General features: G+C 41.3%; 1 protein-coding gene across 3 annotated transcripts in view; it reads left to right on the forward strand.

Annotated features, from left to right (window-relative positions):
* The first annotated feature begins 2,656 nt into the window (after positions 1–2,656).
* The window catches only part of efl1 (elongation factor like GTPase 1), an 88,204-nt gene continuing 70,182 nt past the window's right edge, over positions 2,657–20,678 (forward strand). Inside the window, exons 1-12 of one of the 3 annotated variants that reach the window (XM_027282910.1) lie at positions 2,657–2,707; positions 3,269–3,367; positions 4,926–4,993; positions 5,074–5,158; positions 5,475–5,608; positions 6,751–6,888; positions 6,977–7,191; positions 7,756–7,879; positions 14,098–14,177; positions 14,284–14,420; positions 14,539–14,661; positions 16,920–17,019. In XM_027282910.1, coding sequence (XP_027138711.1) covers positions 3,277–3,367; positions 4,926–4,993; positions 5,074–5,158; positions 5,475–5,608; positions 6,751–6,888; positions 6,977–7,191; positions 7,756–7,879; positions 14,098–14,177; positions 14,284–14,420; positions 14,539–14,661; positions 16,920–17,019 — 1,295 coding nt within the window. In that variant the 5' untranslated portion in view covers positions 2,657–2,707; positions 3,269–3,276. The other 2 variants (XM_027282909.1, XM_027282911.1) reach the window with 2 other exon arrangements.

Here is a 20,678-nt window from a genome sequence, read left to right on the forward strand (position 1 = left end):
CTAGCTTGTGCAAGCATAATGAGGTGTCAGTTTCATCTAGCATACTGTAGGATACACAATGACCGAATCTATTTAATATTCGGATGAGATTGACATTACCGGTAAGCGACTTCACAGCAAAAGCCAAAATGATGTGCTTGGAAGTCTTGACTTTGACATGAGATATGGCATACACTAGATCCATGCAAAATTAGTCTCTTAGTTGTTGTTCCTTCTCACCAGTGCCTGGTAAGAGACAAGATAGCAATGACTTCACGGAAGAAGGCACAGAGGAATAGGAGTCCAACTCTGTTGGTAGAGGTGGCCATGGCTGGTCCTGATCGAGATGCTTCACATCTTGATGGATTTGTTTTGCAACAACCTGGCATGAAGCTTCAATGCCAACGGTTGGTTTTTCAAGATTGGATATCCTCTTCCTAAGAGCCATATTCTCTTTGACCACCATTTCACGAGTGAGACTATCAGGGTATATCAGGACTTTCCCATCACTATCAGAAACTGTATGTACAGTATGGTAGTGCCAAATTCTTTTGCCAGATTTCTTAATCATAGGACAGCTGAAGATATACAGGAAGTAGGGGGCAGAGAGAGGAGGAATGACACGCAGCAAGGGGCTGTCCGATGCAGGATTCGAACCGGGGCCAGCTGCAGCGAGGACTGTAGCCTCCACACGGGGTGGCCGCGCAACACACTACGCTACCGACCGCTTAATTTTTTAATGTAAATTCCATGAAAGTGGGGACCTGATATGCTGAAAATGCTGAATACCAACTTTTACTAAAAAATGTTTACCTCAGACTTTCAACTCGACATATCAACAAATTAGAATACAGTTGTCCCTCACTATAACGCGGTTCACCTTTCGTGGCCTTTTTTTGGTGTAATTTTGCATGCTTTTTTTTTTTTTTTTTACAGCATACTGTACAGTACAAATGCACATTGTGTTCGGCATCCTGAATAGCTAAGGGAGTACTGTACAAAATGCGTTCGGCTAGCCAGATTTACATAAATGTTCAATCACTAGCAGTGTGACTCTGAAGTGCTGTATGTTTGCAGTCAGATTGATCATTAAAATTAAATTTTTTTAAAATGTTTGGGCTTGACACAGGTTTTGATCTTTGGTTTCATTTACTAATACAGTATTGTACTTATTTTTGTTAAATATGCGGAAGTTTGAACTTTGAGAGTTTAAATAAGAGAGAAATGTGAGAAAATGTTAATGCCTGTCTGAGAAAAGTGTATAAAAGTGTGTGGTTTGGGGTTTTACAGCCTTAAAACTTGTATAATAATTGTAAAAAATAAAGCTGATTACTTCGCAGATTTCGTTTATTGTGGGTTATTTTTAGAACGTATCCCCCGTGATAAACGAGGGACCACTGTAGTACACTACTGTTTCTGTCATTGAAAAAACGGCATGTCTGATATAACACTGAAAATCTCCCCCTCCAAATCAGATAATATAGGTAAATGATACAATTTCTGAATCCTCAGGGTATTTCAGTGTTTGGATTTTGTTTCTCTGATGCTCCCTGGTGCCACAGAATTAAAAGACAATAGATGACATAGGCGGAAATGGCAGGAAAATGTGTGTGATTGGAAGTTTGAAGAGCTCCAGGGTTGGCTGTACTTATCCAAAATGTTCACAAAAGGATTTAAATGAAAGCTCAGAGTCTCCCCTTTAAAATGATACCAAACATAACAAAATAAAATATTCCAATATGTCCAATATAGACTTTCAGCTATCAGTGTCTGCTTAATTTATACACATTATTTTCTCAACCTTAGCTTACATTATGTGTGATAACTCAAAACAGCTACTCTTGTCAGATGGCCATCATATATCATTGAAAAGCTGAGATTCCAGGCTTTCAGAAAAGGTATGGTAGCCTTTGCCACTTTTTCGGTAACGGCCAACCCCTCTGGCTCACGGACTAACAGTGTCATCAGGTGGGCCCCCATTGATCTTGGGCCTTGTCATATTCCTGTGCAGAAATAGTGGGGGGGGGGATGAATGAATGAACGCATGCATTTTTGAGACTGCTACTCCCGCCATGTAAGGAGGAGAGCTACCACACGTCCTTTATTCAACAGCTGTCACACTCTTTAACAGCAGCATGACATTAATTTTTCGAGCATGACTTTTTCTATATATTTCTCATGAATGAGTCATTTCTTCTCAAACTTGTGTATATCAGCTGCTGTGACAAAGTGATTTTTCCCGCTGTGGATCATTAAAGCCTATCTTATTTTATCGTATATACATACACACACTACATACTATAGTATAGTATAGTGTTCTATAACGGAGTGTCATGTAACTGAAACCATCAAGTCGAGGGAACCGATTCACTGAAAAGAATCGTACTGCCCAGCCGAGTAGAGCGTTACATCACTGAGCGATATGCTGCATTCATAGCCACATGTAAAAGAGATACTTCTGTCAGTTAATGCATACTTTGTTAATAGTAGAAGGATTTTGATACTAAGTCAAATTATTGCTATATTCTAGTAATGTTAACAGCCTCAAAGTTGAGTTTAACTATTTTTAACTCAGTCATGAACGTGTTTTATCTGATTGTCTGACAAGTTAAACCTAAAACACTGAAGTGCCAAAATAACGATGGTTTTTAACATGTGCCTGAACGTAGCACCAATGTTAGCGAACGGACGTTGGTCACGTGTCTCATCCACTTCCGGGGACAACAGCGTGAGTTACTGTGCACATGTTGTGGATCTTCTTGTTTCTTGTTTCAGTGAACGCTGCAGCGGAGCGGGGGGTTGGCGGGATTGTTCGCAGGCTCGAGGCAGTACACTCGGTCTCACTCTTCTATGTGAGGCGTCTGAAGGCAGCTAGCCGCGTGTTAGCACAGTTCACCGGCTCCAGTCATAGCAGAGTGAGCCGCTCACGTCCTGTGGACTGTTACCCGGCCAGCTAACGTCACTGCCTGTAACATGACTTCATGTGCTGCAACACATGAGCAGCTTACAGCCGGTGTTTCGGTCTAACGTGCGACCTGTCAGATAAACGCGGGATGTGTCGTCATTGTGACAGCCGCTGAAACGTGAAAAACAAAAACACTGAGCTGTCAAACGACACTTTGACATTGTGACGTCAATAATAATAATAAAAAAAACTAAACATAGAGACATCCACGAGGACAGCTCTTCCCGTTGTCAACAACTGTCGTAACTGTGGGTCACCAGTTAACACGGTCGCTCATTAAAGCCAAACACCTATGACTGTGTTTAGTGTTGTCTTCTGTTTCAGGTGTCGCCATGGGACTCACCAGTTTAGATAAGATCATTGCACTGCAGAGGAACCCCGCCAACACCAGGAACCTGTGCATCCTTGCACATGTGGATCACGGTGAGTCCACACACTCACTCTCATCACACTTCTTTACTGAACAGATTGTGACAAGTCCAATGAAAAGAATCAAAGAGAACATGAATAAAGCCACAGCCTGAATGCCCTTCACTCTGTGGTCCAGCTCATCCCAAGCCATTGCAATTGGGTTTAGTTCTTGTTATCATCAAAATTACCTCCCTACGTCACCAGGGTGGTGAAAAACTTTGCACTTTACCTCGCTCCACGCATTAAACTCAAATCACTAATGCTGACTACAAAGTGGACTCCAGTTCTGCACCCACCTACTTGAATGTCCTCATACAGACATATGTTACCTCCTCCAATGAACGACGCCTGGCTCTGCCACCTGTTCATTCAAGGCAATCCAGAGTCTTCTTGTCTGTTGTTCCCTGTTGGCGGACACACTACCTGTTGCTACCAGAGCAGGGCGTCCCTCTCTACCTTTAAAAACCTCCTGTAGATCCAGCTCTTCAGAGAGGACCTCCTCTCCAACACTACCAACAACTGGACATGATAAATCTACCCCTTTAAGAACTGTCACAGCGGTTACTGCTGCACTAACACTTTCTTATCGCATTTTGGATAGAAGTGTCAGCTAAATGACTAAATGTAAATGTTCATCTGATGCAGCACTCACTCAGACAGATAAATAGAGAGAGATAGAGAGACACAGATACACAGCAGCAGTCCCACCAAGCTCAAACCACATAGAATGGCATATCACTGCTGAATGCTACAGTAGCCATGCTGGCCTTGGATTTTTGAATAAATCTCAAACACTGTCACCAGGAAAGCTCACCCAAGACAAATTTGAGGTTTGACTTATCAGACCAAAGTCCAGATTTCCGCTGGTCTAATGTTCATTCGCCGTGTTTCTTGTCCCGAGCAGTTCTCTTCTTCTTCTTGGTCTCCCTCAGTCGTGGTTTCTTTGCAGCAATGCGACCATGAAGGCCTGATTCAGTCTCCTCTGAATACTTGATGTAGAGATGTGTCTGCTGCTCGATCTCTGAAGCATCATTTCATTTGATGTTTTTACCCCCTTTTTTCATAGTTTTGACATATCCAGTGTTGTAGAAATCCTGAGTGTGAAGGTGTGTCCAGACGTTTGACTGGTACTGTAGAAGCCACATACACTGTATGTTAAAATACAACTTGTTGATCAGGGAGGCCCTGTGTGGATTTATTTTTACCAGATATGATAACTGCTTCACATGGCTGATGCGAATAAGATCACTGATCATTTGACATGTTTGAATTTTCAAAATGACAACCTGATTAGTAGAAAAACAACATTGTGACGTCTGCGTCGAAAATCTTTGAGCATAAAATCTATCAAACATTTTGCATAAGAATTCAAAATATATTCAGATTATCGATCAATAATTTATCAGATATAATTTCAGCATATCAGAATAATACATAATAATATTGGTTTGTCCAATAATTAATATTGTGCATCCCTCCTATTTATTTCTTATTTTAAGAAATTTGATTTGGTGTCAGTCAGAACGTGAAGCCGTATGCTGTAACAGTGAAATCATCTGTGTGTTTGCAGGCAAAACAACTTTGGCTGACTGCTTGGTGGCAAGTAATGGGATCATATCAAGTCGACTGGCTGGGAAGGTAAGTGACATTATTTTTTATGATTGTGACAGTCACGCTCTATGGTTCCAGTCATTATCTGTGATGTATTCATCCACCAGCTGAGGTATCTGGACAGCAGGGAGGATGAACAGATCAGAGGAATCACCATGAAGTCCAGTGCCATCTCTCTGCATTGCATACATGGTAAGCTCACGTTTTGGCTCTTAAACATGCCGTACTGTTAGAAGCTCTCACTCTGTGGGGTTCATTATTTTCAAGGACTTCAGTCTGCAATCATCTGCTGTAATTTCCTGCTTTTGATGGCTTTACATCAGAGCCACACATTCAGTATTTTTATATGACACTTTCCAAATAGGGCAGGTCTAGACTGTAGTCTTTAGAATATTATTTATTACAGTGTTACTGAACTGGAGTTTGACGTGACTGTAATGTCTTTGGTCTAAACAAGGTTATTCTGTCTGTCTAATAGTGTTTGTGTTCCTCCCTCTCGTCTCCTCAGGAGATCAGGAGTACTTAGTGAATCTGATCGACTCTCCCGGTCACGTCGACTTCTCCTCTGAAGTCTCCACCGCTGTCAGGCTGTGTGATGGAGCCATTGTAGTTGTTGATGCCGTGGAGGGAGTGTGTCCTCAGGTAAATGTCACTGTTGACTTAATGTCTCACTCAGTGAGCTGTTGGTTTGTAGGAGATTCATCTTGTTTACTGCTGGTCCTCATTCTTTTTGTGTCTGGACTTCTGTATTGTGGTACATTGGATATAACTTGATATTTGAAATGAAGCAATGACTGACTGTCAGCTTTCATTTCAGATCAACATTGGAGCCTCACACTGTCATGGCTCCAACATGTTTCGGACTTAAATAATCATTCGAGTATAGAACTTTAGCAGCAGACGTAGAACATGGTCATCTAAAATTTTTACAGTTTTCTCCTCTTATGGCCTTTATTTGTGAACGAGACCGTCTCAAGTGCTGGCACATGACCTAACTGTGGAACGCCTGTCAAGTGAATGAACTTATACCAGGAGGAGATCACAGCACCTAACCTCTGAGACTGGATTTACTATTCCCCCCCCTCATATACTGTAAACATAAGCTGCTTCTGAGGTTTTCCAATGAATCACACTGATATTGCATCACTGATATGACACAACCTTAAGGCTGCAGCTGGGAAAAGGTGGAGCTAATTTTAATTATTCTATATACTGCATAACTAATATTAATGTTGATTCATATTTTATATTCTGAGGAAATGAGAACTGTAGTGCAGTAGAAGTCTAAAGGAGCAAAACATGGACATACTCAGTCTAAGTAGATGAATATTGAAGGAGGTTAATTACTTTCCACCACTGAACATGAGAATGATACATGAACCTTTTTAAAATCCATGTTAGTTCACACATCATCAGAATGCCAGTCAACAACTTCAGTCCTCTCCATTTATTGATTTTATTTGTTTCTTCACCATTTCATCTACAGGTCATGCTTTGATTGACAGGTCCTAATTTTGCTTTGTTGCAGAGAGCTATATATATATATATATTAGCTTAGCTTAGCAAAGAGACAAGTCAGAACTGTGGCTGTTAGTGTTGTTTTTTCCTTTTATACAGAGCACGACGAGCTGCTCCCTCCTGTGTTCAGTATAATATAGGACTTTGGATGTTTTGTGATCAGCCATGTAAAACTTCTGTTTTTATTAAGTTATGTCTTTGTAAATAGAAATGCAGGTTTATATATCAGTGTGTAATGATGTTTTTTTTTTTTTAATTGTGTGCAGACCCAGGCTGTGCTGCGTCAGGCGTGGCTGGAGAACATCAGGCCTGTTCTGGTCATCAATAAGATCGACCGTCTCATCATGGAGCTGATGCTCACCTCGCAGGAAGCTTACGCCCACCTGCAGAAGATCCTGGGACAGGTGAGGGGACACCATCAGTGATTTTTGTGTTCAGTTGCCTTCAGTCACTGAAGTTGTGTTTTGTTGATGTGCCTGTTCTTCTTCATAGGTAAATGCAGTCACAGGGGCTTTGTTCACGTCCAAAGTGCTGGAGGAGCGAGCGGAGAAAGAGAAGGAGGAGGAGAAAGAAAGTGAGTCCTCGAGCAGAGATCAGGTTTATGACTGGAGTGCCGGGCTGGAGGAGGCTGACGACTCCCACCTCTACTTTTCACCTGACCAGGGGAACGTGGTCTTTGCCAGTGCCATAGATGGATGGGGTTTCAGGTGAGGCTCGTCCAATCATTTCTAATGCATTCATTTCATGTATTTTTAAGGCCCTGTCTTGTAAAAGAGCCTTTTGCCATCATTTGAACAACTTTATTATTTCAGTTGATATCATGGTGTATATTTTTAAATGAATGAATGAATTGTCCACTAGATGGTGCTCTCAACTTAGACTTAATATGTGTGACACTATATAACCCCCAATGATGTTTAATGATGAGTTTAGTGTGTGACCGTCAATGATGAGGACATCAAGACCTGGTTCTGAGGGTAGCTATGTCCTTGTGATCACTCTTGGCTATAAATAAACAAATGAGGTCCCAGCAGAGAGCAGAAGAAGAGTCTTCCTTGCCTCTGAACCCGACTGGTGCTCACTGTCTGTAGGAGAGAAGGAGGAAGCTAAGATCCAAACATGTTTCCTGCGAGCCTGTTAGAGCAAGAGCTCAAAGCTGCTCTTTAGCCAGAGCAAGCACTGTGCTGTGGTTCACATTAAAGATCAATGTTTTCTGTTGTCTGTGAAGCTGCATACAAAGTGTAAGTGGAGTCTGATTCTGTGTTTTGTAGCATCCAGCAGTTTGCACACATCTACAGCCAGAGAATGGGCATTAAGAGAGAGGTGCTGCTCAAAACGCTGTGGGGAGATTTCTACCTCAATGCAAAAGCAAAGAAGATCATGAAGGGAGCTCAGGTAATGCCACAGCTATGAGTGTTTCTAGATCTTTCTCCCAATACACTGTGTATTTGACATATTTTAACTACAACGAAATGTTTAACCTTTTAAGACCTGAAGCACCCTCTAAAATAGATTTTTAAAACCTGAGCACTGAAACTTAAGCAGAAAACGTCCTGAAAGATTAGGGTTATCTGAAAAATGTTCTGCTGTTCTGGTGTGCTACCATCCTCCAGAAAATGTTGACATATGTGCCATATTTTCACTGAAACTAGAACTAGTAGTCCAAATATATATATGGTTTGTTTACAGGGTACCCATTGAACTCCTCCTCCTCCTCTTCCTCCTCCTCCTCCTCCACCCCTTGCACTCATTACCTCAAACAATGACTGTCACCCATTGAGACTTGGCTAAGGTTAGCGAGTGAGCAGTCATAATCTGGGTCTGAATTCATTGTTTTTGTCCTCAAAGTAACTGCTGTGCTTGGCATCAATGTTGCTCCCCTCCCCCATTTTTGTGACACACACACACACACACACAGACCAAGATGGACCAACACTAAAAACTACAAATCCCATAATGCATTTTTACCTTCCCTGTGAGTATTTCAGCAAATTATGATAAATTTCACGAGTCACATGTCTTAAAAACGCTGGAATTGTGTAAAATGCGCTCACATCTGACTTTAAAAAGAGAAGTATTCAAATGTCGCAGCTGAAATCTACTGAAAACTATTGCTGCAATTACTTTGATTGTGAGTGGACAATTAGCCATTATTCCATTCATTCTTACTATTTGACTGAATACAGTCGTGAAAAGAGACTTGGTTCATGAGATGAGCAGTAGGTGGCACCAATTATCTGGTCAGAAGACGAGAAGTAGAGGGCACAGCGAGACAGTGTAATCTGAAAGAGCGCCAGTCGAAGCTCAAGATATGAATCAGACATTTGTGCTTGTTTGATGTATTAATGTGAGAAGGATTACATCAGATCTGTGTGGAGCCATCATGGATGGAATATAGAGCCATGAAGACACAGCTGATCATGTGACTTCAACGTTCACTACGTCACAACTGATTGAAAAAAGAAGAGCTTCAACTTTTTTTACTGAAAGACAAAGACTCCCAGAAGAGAGCATAAAAACCTTTTTGCTTAATTGAAGTTTTTCTTTTTAATGTTACTGTTTCCATCAAACCTGACTAATCACATACTTAAAATCTAAACGCACATCCAAATCTATTATAGGGAACATGGCTGTAGACAGAGCTGTGGATCCGTTGCAAAGGAAGAGACTCCTTAGTCAGATTTGTAGTGCAAATAGTGCGGGGCGGCTGTGGCTCACAGGCAGAGCGGGTCGTCCCCTTATCAGATGATCGGCGGTTCGATCCCCCGGCTCCAAGTGTCAAGTGTCAAGTGCCAAGTGTCCTTGGGCAAGATACTGAACCCCAAGTTGCTCCCGAAGGCTGTGCCATCGGTGTATGAATGTGTATGAATGCTTAAATCCTTAAACTGATGAGCAGTTGGCACCTTGCACGGTAGCCAATGCCATCAGTGTATGAATGTGTGTGAATGGGGTGAATGAGATATGTAGTGTAGAGCGCTTTGAGTGGTCGGAAGACTAGAAAGGTGCTATATAAGTACAGTCCATTTACCATTTACCATAACAGCTGATTATTTTGTAATTACTGGCATGTACTGTAGTCAGCAGATATCAGCTCCAGTTGCGCCTCACTTAGCTCTCCTGCCTCACCATTCTCCTGTTTTATGAACACTGATTTCAACTGAACTTTGTCCAAGTCTCCATGTTTTAGTCCAGCTGCTTTAGATTAGACACTTCACTGAAAAGACTGAACGATATATTAGTGAAATGTGGAGTTAGAGGTTCAAACAGTTTTTCACCAGTTTTTGTTGTGGGCGGTCCTAAAGGGTGGCTCGATGACACGCTGAGGCCACCCTGAGCATAATCCCCTCACCTCCCTAACCCATAACAGTATTTAGCATGTTAGCATCTGTGCTTCTCTGTATGCTAGTTATTATTCTTGTTTACACTTAGTTGCTAGCTAGCTCTGCCTTTACACAGACTTTAATATTGTGTTAAAAGGCTGATCTCAAAGCTTTTGCACTAAACCTGCCGTCATTGTTGATTTGTCGCTCCTGAAAGAAGCAGAGCTGCCACGTTGCTCTGTTGTTGTTTTTTGAAAAATGCTAGTAGCATTGCTGTCAGAGTGGTCGGGTCAGTCGCTCAGTTTGATCCAGAACTAAATATGTCATAACTACTACAGGCTTTCCCTGTGTACACTTGACAGGATTAGGCATGGCTTCAGCTACATTCAGACAAAAACTGGCAGTGTGGCTCCTTCCCTGTGAGGTTGTGTGGAGTTGTGGCCGTGTTTATTACTTCTTCAGAATGTAACTGTCTTGAAACAATTTAGAAAATAACGTTTAATTTCTCTGACTGACCACCGTGTTCTTGCCAACACTGCTTCCTTCCCCCTTTTCATTCACTCTCCAGCTCATTTGACCACTGCCTCTCTTTTAAGCCGAGGAGAACTTTTACAAACAGCAAACGTCAAATCTTACTTATTCTGCCAGAACACTGTTGTAGTTCTGTTGCAGTGGAGATGAAATCCCTGCTGTGCCGCGTCAAACCCAGTTGAGCCAAGCTGAGCCAGCACGTGTGTATGGAAAAGGGCTATTGGATGGATTACCAAATTTGGTCCACACATCAAACTCCACACATATATATATATATTTTTTTAAACTCTTTATTTGTCTTTTTTCAAGGAAAAACAAAACAACATAGGTAAAAACAAGAGTACAGCATATACTCAATTGCTCTACAATAGAAATAGACAGCTTCAAATAACAGGGAGGGACCCGTGTAGAGTATGTAACAAAAAGAAAAACTAGAAAGGGGGGGAACCATGATGCCCTATACTGTTCTCCATCATGATTGCTGAGGCTGTGAGTTTTCTGTGAATCTGGTCCATTTTTCCCAGCGTTGATGCAGAGTCCTTGCTTCCAGTCTTAAGTAGAAAGTCAGTTTTTCCATAGAGTATAGCTCCTTGACAATGTCCAGCCACTGCCCTGTGGTTGGCGGGTCAGCTTTTAACCAGTTTCTTGTGATGGCCTTTTTACAGGCCAGTATTAGAATTTTAAAAAGATAAGTGTCTTTGTTATGAATAATGTCCTCTGTCATCAGACCCAGGTACAGGGTTCGGGGGTCTCTAGGCACCTTATACTTTAAAATCACTTCCAGGGTCAGTGTAACTCCATCCCAAAATGGTTGCAGGTTTGAGCAGGACCAGAACACGTGCGAGTGATTGGCACCCATCTGCCCACATTGTCTCCAGCATTGTTGTGGTAGACCCAGCTGTTTACTCTTAATATGGGGTGTGATGAAAAAGCGGATTAAGTTTTTCCAACCGAATTCCCTCCATCCTCTAGAGCAAGTGGAGGTTTGTTGAGTTCTGCAGATAGAGCGCCACTCACCCTCTGATAATTCAATGCCCAGGTCTGAGTCCCATTTCAATTTCACATAAAGAGAATCTCTACCATTCCGTTTCTGTAGTCCTCTGTACAGTTTAGTTACAATCTTGGTTGGTGTTAGTTTATATGCACTTGTAAACACTTCAACCACTGCAGCGTCTTCTGTTGACAGTCCTCTTTTAATCTCAATATCAAAGAAATGTCTTAACTGTAGATATCTAAAAAAGTCTCCATTTACCAAATTGAATTCCTCTTTAAATTGTTGAAATGTTTTAAAATTCTTACCCTCCAAGAGAGTACATACAGCTGTCATCCCTCTTACTGTCCAGCTTGCAAAAGTGTTGTCCAGCACCCCAGGGCCAAACCGAGGTGTGTGAGATGGCCAAACCAAGAGTTTAATTTCACTTTCCAAATTATATTTTCTCACAATTTCATACCAAATGTTTAATGAATCTTCTATTATTGAATTTTCCCCCAAACTCAACATATATTTTACTGACTTTTCATTTAATTTCTGCTACAATACTTTAGTGTATGACAATATCCCTGCACTGTACATTTCAACTGTGAATTACACAGTAATTTACTGTGTTTGTGTCCAGTAAATTACTGTAAACCATTTCACAATAGTATACTGTGTATTCTGTCAAAAAATACAACTACTGTACTGTACTGTACTGTACTGTAGAGTTTTAAGTTACTGTAGTCACTATGAATTTGACAGTAACTGGTTTACAGTGTGCACAACTGATGGCATTGGCATCAGCCTCAGTAGTACGTGGGTGCTAATTAGCAAGCATTAGCATGCTAACATCTTTAATTAAGGCGGTGGACATAATAAACATTGTATCTGTCAAACATCAGCATGTTCGCATTGTTAATAGTATTAGTCATACATCTTATTGCAAATATTGAATTGAAGTCATTCACAAGCACTGATCTAATACTGTTCATCTGCTTGAGCTTGATCATATCGTGATTACAGGTGATCATTGTACGTGTGTGTGTTTCACAGCGTCACACAAGGCAGCAACACACTTCATGTCTCTGATTGTTTTAAAGGTGTTCTTGTGTACGTTTTATATTGTGATGTAACAATACTGAAATATTATCATCATAGTGTATGTCAGGTGTATGACACTGACTGAGTAATGGTAAAGTCGAGCCCTGAGAAGTTCATCTCATACAGATCAGGGTATCTGTATGTGTGCTCCCAGCCTCCACTTAGTGCAGGCGTTCTGCCTGTAATATTTAATGTGCTGCTCATTTAGTTCTTAAATGAGTGCAGTGTAGAGTTCTGTGAGATGTTAATGGACTCTGCCTGCATGCTAATGTACTGCTGCCCACTCAGTATAGCCAACACGAGGCCTTGATTTGACTTCCTTCACACTGACCCGACTGAGCTCATCTTAACGTATCAAATTTGAGGCTTGAACCCAGCTTAATGTTCTATTAGGACACATGAATATGCTCATTTTAGAGGGTTCACATTGGAAAATAACATGACCATAATGTATGTCAGGCCAACACAAAGAAGTCTTCTACTAGTCTCTACTGATTGACTTTCAAATGAATATCAGTTTACTAGTAATAAACAGTTACATAATGAATGAATGTCATCAGGCTTATCTCAGCGTGGACTTCCAGACTATATATTTGTAACTAAACGCCTACGTAACAACCTGGAGGTGTGGAGCTGAAGAAGACATAAGCATTTACCAGGCGAGGGTCATGTGGGAGGGGTCTAACCATACCATCATCATGGCTACTTTGTGAAAAATGTAGCATCCAGTGTGTTTTTGGAGCTTGAGCTCGATAGAGAATATGAAGAAATAAAAAGCTGCTTTCTGACTGTGTGACAGTTCAGTGCAGATGAGCACAGTTACACTCCCCTTCACTGCCACACACTAGGTTAACTGCTCCAACACCTGATTTGGTCTGAATACGACCTCAGTCGCCCAACTTTATGAGAGTTATGTGTTCAGTGGCTACACACGGGACTACACACAGCAGTCAGATACGTTAGTGGTCTAAAGTAATGTACCTGTTAATTCATGTCCTGCTCCGTCTGTGTGTTTCTCAGGTTAGACTCAAACATTCAGCTGTTGCTCATCTTCCAAACACTGAGTGATGAATGTTTTATACATTTTTTGCCTGGCCAGCAGTGTTTCTGTCAGAAGAGAGCAGAGGAGGAAACAATGCCTGCTGAGCAGAGCGATGGAGAGGTTGACCTCGTATTCATGCTTACTTGCCTGTTCGCTGGCATTCGGGGTCATGAATGAAATGGAGAGGCTTTTTAGAGAGCAGCCCACTCACAGGATGTGAATGGGCTGTGCAGGTCCACCCTTTTAAGTCTGTGTATAAGTGTGTGTTTTTCTGCTGTCCTCTCTTTTATTGAAATAGTTGTTATCTGCAGCTCCAATGCATTGGTCTACAATAAATGGATAGGGAGTTTCGAGGTTCTGTCAACATATATTGTTATGTTGCATATCCTGATTATCACAAAAGCATTTTCTATACCAACCTAGATTGGAAATAAGCTTATAAAAGTGGTACACTACAGTCATACAAGAGAGTCATATAAGAGCAAAATGTGCAAAAAATGAAAAACACAACCATCATCAGAGATTACAGGATGACCCTGTAATCTCTCTGAAGTGCTGTGTTGGAGTGGCTCAGTCAAACTCTAGTTTCTCTCCCTGTCCTCCATCGTTCTGATGTGTCTCTTTGTTTCCCTCTGTGCTGCAGGCCAAAGGAAAGAAGCCACTGTTTGTGCAGCTTGTGCTGGATAACATTTGGAGTCTGTATGATGCTGTTGTAACCAGGAGGTGGGTGGATGTTCATTAAATTGCTGAACAGGTACAGGTCAGAATGTGTTGCTATGTATGGCCTGTACTCTTTCTGTAAAAATGTCTTTTATTTTTCTATGACCAGAGACAAGGAGAAGGTGGAGAAGGTGGTGTCATCACTCGGGGTAAAGGTGATGGCCAGAGACTCTCGTCACACCGACCCCAAAGTCCTGCTTTCTGCCATCTGCAGCCAGTGGTTACCTTTGTCCCAGGCGGTCCTCTGTATCCTTTCTCTTTATCTGTTATCAACTAAAGGTACCCGGTCTGCACTTACCTCCTCTCTGCCTCAGTTCAGATGATATTTGTGCAGCGACTGTGTTTTCTTTAACACACACTACAGCGATGGTGTGTGAGAAGCTGCCCAGTCCACTGGACATGTCTGCAGAGAGGGTGGAGAGGCTGATGAGTGTCGGAGCACGACGATTTGACTCTTTGCCTGAACAGACACAGGAACTTAAAGAAGGTACACACACACACACACACACACACACACACGCAGGCCTGCACCAGGAAGTTCAAACTAAGTGAAGATTTCATCACCAAAACAGATGAAACACAGAAACTCAGAAGACTTAGTAGAAGACTTAATAACTTATTAAGGTGGAACTTTAAAGCTAGCTCGTTTAAAGGTTAAATGATACCTATCAGTCAGATTTTATTTTCATACAAACAAAATGGAACATGTAAATGGAATTCAGTTCATTCATTTAGAAACACAGGTCATCTCAGACTCATAAAAGATCAACAATGTTTTCCTCTTCCTGTGCTTCTAGTGTGTGTGTGTGTGTGTGTGTGTGTGTGTGTGTCTGTGTGTGTGTCTGTGTCTGTGTCTGTGTCTGTGTGTGTCTGTGTGCTGTCACTGTGGTGGCACTATAGACCTTGTGCGCTGACAGTAAAGGTAAAATGACTCCTTATTACTCCTGTGTGACAGCAGTGAACTTTTACTGTAACCACAAGCTTTTAGATTTACAGGACATGAACCTGTAGCCTTGTTGAATAGGGAAGGATGATACTGATCCAACAATACTCTTACTTTACATACTTTTAGTAAAGACTTCATCCCCCTTAGGGACAGGCCAGAATGTTATCCAGGGTATCACTGCTCCTGTGTACTGTTGATGCAGTGAACACAATCTATCTTCGTTGGGGCATTTGTGAGTCAGTGTTTGCAGTGTTTTAGGTTAGTTGGTAGGCTTTCTTTCATTCTTTTTCTCCAGGCTTCCTTCAAATGACACCTGGCATCATTGTAATGTCAAACAACACCTTCCTTAGACCTTAGACCACGCGTGTCAAACTCAAACTTTGTCCATTTACAATTAATGGACCATTTAATTCAATTTTAGTTCCACATAGAGTAGGTCTAAATCATACTCTTTATAAAATTATTTACAGAGACCCACTAGGACCAAGCACTTGGCGATGGAGGCATGATAAGACTTCCTTACAACAGGCAGAAACCCTGAGCATAAATGAGGTTGTACTGTATGTGGCCCATGAACTAAACAGAGTTTAACACGCCTGTCATAAGCAGTCATTCCTTCATACATTTCATTAGACCTCCAGTCATTTATGTCATGTCAACCAATTCACACCCGCACTATACAATTACTGTTAATTATATATAATATAATGCACTATACAAATTACTGTTACTGTTCAGGACTGCTACTCCCACTATGTATGAAGGAGTGTGACCACAGGTCATGTATGAAGGAGTGTGACCACCGGTCCTTCAAGCCAAATCCATAAAGACAGACTGAGCTAGTGTCACCCCTGCATTACTGTTACTGTTCATACTGTACATATCTTATGACATATTCACATTTATATCTGCACTGTTATTTATAAATCCCTATGCTCTGGCAGATTCACACTCTACAGTGCTGTACATTGTTTACATTGTGCGTGCGCTCGACCCACACCAGGGCGGGATTTAAACATAGAGCATCAGTGCTTAAGTTTAGCTGCTTCTCTGGCTTCATTCTCCCTCCGCTCTGACACAGTGAGTTACTATGGTTACTGCTCCGGTGTACTGTCATTGGGCTTTACCAGTAAGTTACTATGGTTACGGGGACGCTCTGAAACTTTGTAACGATTGTCAGTAAGAAGTTTTTGGTTTGAATTACAGTACAAAATCATGAAGCCTGATTGTACCTCAATGCTGAAATCTTGTATTATAACGTGTGTGACAAATCTCAAGCTTAAGAGCTTCATTTTGAGTATTAACAGTGTGGTAGTGATGCAGAAAGGTGAGAGCTCACCATCACACTGAAACTGTCACCACAACGACGGCGTCGGCGACGACAACAACGACAAGTCAGGACATCAGTTTGATTCCATAGATTGAAAACACAATAAAGAAAAGTGTGAATAGAACATCTATTCAGATGTAAACATCTGTTCAGACATGTAAATGTGAACTGATGATATATATACAAAGTATAAATATAGGCTAATTCTGAATCTTGACCTCTGCTGCTCTGCTTCCCCTCTGCAGAGACTATCACTCCATATGCAACACAAACATGATTCAAATGATGATTAAATATATAAAAACTCGACTATATCAGTTGTGTGGGTTGTACTTGGATGACAGCTGATGATATTTAAGATGATGTTTTTGAATACCCTTCGCTTCTGATCAACTGAATGATGTCATACTTTGATATTTTGAATATGAATGAAGAGGGTGTGTGTGTGTGTGTGTTTGACTTTTTCCAGCGTTCCTCCAGTGTTCAAGCGACAAGGATGTTCCGGCCATCATCTTTGTGTCCAAGATGTTCGCCGTGGATGCAAAGGCCTTGCCTCACAACAGACAGAGGTAATTCAGTCTGTGTGTGTGTCTGTGTGTCTGTGTGTCAGGACAGACAGGACAGACAGGACAGACAGTGGAGTCCGTAGATGGTGCTACAGTCCTGTTGTTCTCCTATCCCTCGTGGCTCTGGACATGTGTGATATATATTTGCTCTGTATGTGATCTAAAGGAAGGAGAAGAGTTGACTCACAGTCTGAAGTTAAACAGAACTTCTGAAGAGCAGACTTCACTTATCAAATAGTTGCTGCAGCTGGAGCAGTGCAGCAGACACACACATTACATGTACGTCTCTCCATGTAGATAGTTTTATTTGTTCAGGTTGTGAGCTGTCTGTCTACAGTGGAGGTAAATAAAATGAGTTTATGAAATAAAATGACAGCACCATGTCTCTATTCTACAGTACACACTTTTCTGCTTTTTAAAGCCAACACATCCACGATGCTGTTTGGACAAGTCTTAATTCTACTATTTATTTCTCAGTAGTGGAAATCTGTAACTTCATCTTAATCTTCTCAACGTTTACTATTGACTTCTATTCAGGCTCACTTAAAGACAGTATGATTCATGTCCTCATACAGTATGCTCAATGTAATTTTGACTGATAGTGATTCTAATTGAAGATATCTATAACTTGATTTTCACTAATCAAAATGTTGATTATTGCTATCAAATTTGTTACAAGTGGAAATTTGCTGCAGCCCTCTTGTTCCCCTCTCCCTCATGGCTGTGGACATGCCTCACTGATCTGCTTTGTATGTGATCGGAATGAGAAGAGCGGCCTGAGTTACACAGAACTTTTTAGGAACAAGCTTCATTGCAATTGTTAATATCAATAATTCACTTCTTACTGGTAGTGCTGTTCATTGTAGATATGTAAAGTTGTTGTTACGTTACAGATGCAGATCTAAAATTCAGTTCTGACTAGTCAAAATTAAAACTATTGATATCTCAACTTGGAATTGCTGTAGTAAGTCTAAATGTGATTTTTCTACATGTGAAAACATGTATTGTAACACGTTAAAGTAGTTGTACAGATATCTTCTATTTACATTTCGACACGTGGAAACATCTTTTCACAGTTTAGTTGTAATCAGCTGGTGGTGGTCACACAGAATGTTGTTGTGTTAGATATTACTTGGCTGTTCCTGGAGCTTTTGTGTGTCACCAAGTTCGAAAAATGATCTCCACTCCTCAACATCAAGATATACACTGGTTAAACATCCCAAACAAAGACACCATAGTGAGCTGTCAACAGGACAAAATCATCAGCATCGCACCATGTAAGCTGCACATTTGTTTAGTTTTATGTGTACCTTTACAATAGAGACAGGGTGGATGACTAAAAATCCTATTCAACTACTCAAGAAAAAGATTACTCCATAGCCTAAGTGTATGCTGCCTTTAGGATATTTTCACCACTGTGCCATGCTGTCAGACAAGATTCTAACTTCAGTGTCAGTTAACAAAAAATAAGGAAGGAATCAAATATTTCACAGTGAGAAACTTGTGTGTCTGTTGTGACGTGCCTAGGCATGACCTGTCTCTCAAGTCTGTATTTTTAGTCTGCCATCTGTTCTCAGTATCTCCTTCACTTTTACCTTTCAGCCTCTTTGGCTCTTTCTCTCTGAGTGGGATGCTGGTTCTGTTAGCCCCGCCTGATCTGTGTGTCCTTCTTGGAGGTGATTTGAGGGGTAGACCACAAACCCAGACTCCTCCACAGTCAGTAATAGATGGAGTCGGCCAGGCCTGGACTGGCCTGCATGTCTCGCCTGCCTGAATGCACTCGAACATCACACGACTCAATTCGTCAGTGTCTGGCCCATTAATCTGAGCCTGGTGTCTTCAAGCCCTTTATGAATCTTGGAGACAACGTCTCCTACTTCCTCCAACAAGATGAATAGCAAATCTGTCCTCATACTTAAAAGTCCAGGATAACATGTCAAAGCAAGGAGTGGAGTCTTGCCATTTTTCATTCAAAGCAGATGCTTAGTCATCAAGTATGGTCCCAGTGCTGGTTTAATGGCCTGGCCTGTGTAGCATGTCTGTGAGCTAATCAAGGGCCAGAGAGACTTCATTGTATGTGCTCCACCTCATGTACACTAAAGAATGATCTGCATTTGCTCAATTATGCTGAAGGTGTACACTCCTCCAACAAGCATTATAACTGTCCTCAATAAATTATAGCAGCATTACCAGTTTGACTCAAGCAAGTCTGCAACATGTCTCAATTATGGATGATTCCACATGATTGCAACTTGACTCATATTTTCATAGATTAGCTCGGCGTCTGTCTTTCAGCCTTTTATTTCACCAAGCTCTCACCAACCACTAAAAGTCAGTCCCACATTTACTCTTGTCTGGCAGCTTCTTGCTCGCTCACTCTCTCCTTTTCTCTTCTTAGCTTCCTCCATCAACGTCCTCTTCACTCTCTTCTCCAGTCATTATATGTGTAGAAACTGCTGGGCCTGGTTACATTACCCTCTTGCCCAGCTCCAGTTCTAGCACAACACTGCACACTACTCTCCTTCAGCCTCCTCCCTCTTATCTGAGCCTGAAAACTTCCTCCTCCTAGTGGTCCAAAACTCCAATACAAACACTCCCCTGGTGCTCAGAGTCGCAGGCGCGACCAGGTAATTTTCTTTTCCTAGGATGGCAAAGGAATGATGCACTCTACTCTGCCTCTGATTGGTTGGCATTTATTGTTGGTTGATTTGGTTTGGTTTAGGCATGAGGTCTGTATTTGGTTAGGCTTAGGTTAAAGAATATCAGATTGGGGCTATCAGAGGCATAAAATATGATCCAGTTTCACCAAAATCAGTGAAATACTTGGTGGTGTGTGTCTTAGTGCTATAAAGCTAAAGTTATGTATTACTCCTGACCCGCAGCCCAAAGTTACATAGTGTGAGAACAGATGTACGAATGACAGAGACACCATTCACCTGATCACAGGTCAGTGTAGCATCAACATCATGGGGAAGCTGTTATTTCAAGATAGAAAAGTTGCATTATGTTGGCTTCTCTGGTTTCAGCCACGTAGAGCAGAAGCATCGAGCTGAGCCTGCTCACTTCCTGCTGACTGCAAATAATTTAGTGGTACAGCTCTCGCAGACGTTTTATTAACCTCATTGTGATAATAGAAGAAGTGATTTGTGACAAGTGTTCATGAACAATAGCAGTTGGTTTTGGAGCGTGATGAACGTTAAATAGCCTGCCTGTAAAATGATTGTGTTCTGCTCTCAGCCATTAAAAGGTGACTGTGGATCTAAGAGAATATTTCAGTTTCAGTCATCATACATAGACATGTTGAAAGATACTTTTTAGATCTGATAAAGGATTGAAAAGGTTCTGGATTTAGATGTGTTCATGGTAATGAAGGTAATGGTAATGTTACCCAATGCACCAGTAATATATAAGATATGTCCGGCTTTGTTAGTCGGGTCATTTACTGTTGGTTTTGTTTATTGGTTGTTATTTTTGAAATGGGATTTTATTGTATTGAGACATTATCCAGTCTGAAAATCCTGATTTATGAGTTGAGACATTGTAGTGTTGTTTTATTTGACAATTCTGGGGTCAGACTCTTTTCCACCCACAGAGGATGCATATTTTATGAAATGAAACAAACCATGAATATCTGAACTCATTCAGAACTTCAGCGTTCTAAG

This window comes from Larimichthys crocea, chromosome X, assembly GCF_000972845.2.
Source record: "Larimichthys crocea isolate SSNF chromosome X, L_crocea_2.0, whole genome shotgun sequence".
Classification (NCBI taxonomy): Eukaryota; Metazoa; Chordata; class Actinopteri; family Sciaenidae; genus Larimichthys; species Larimichthys crocea.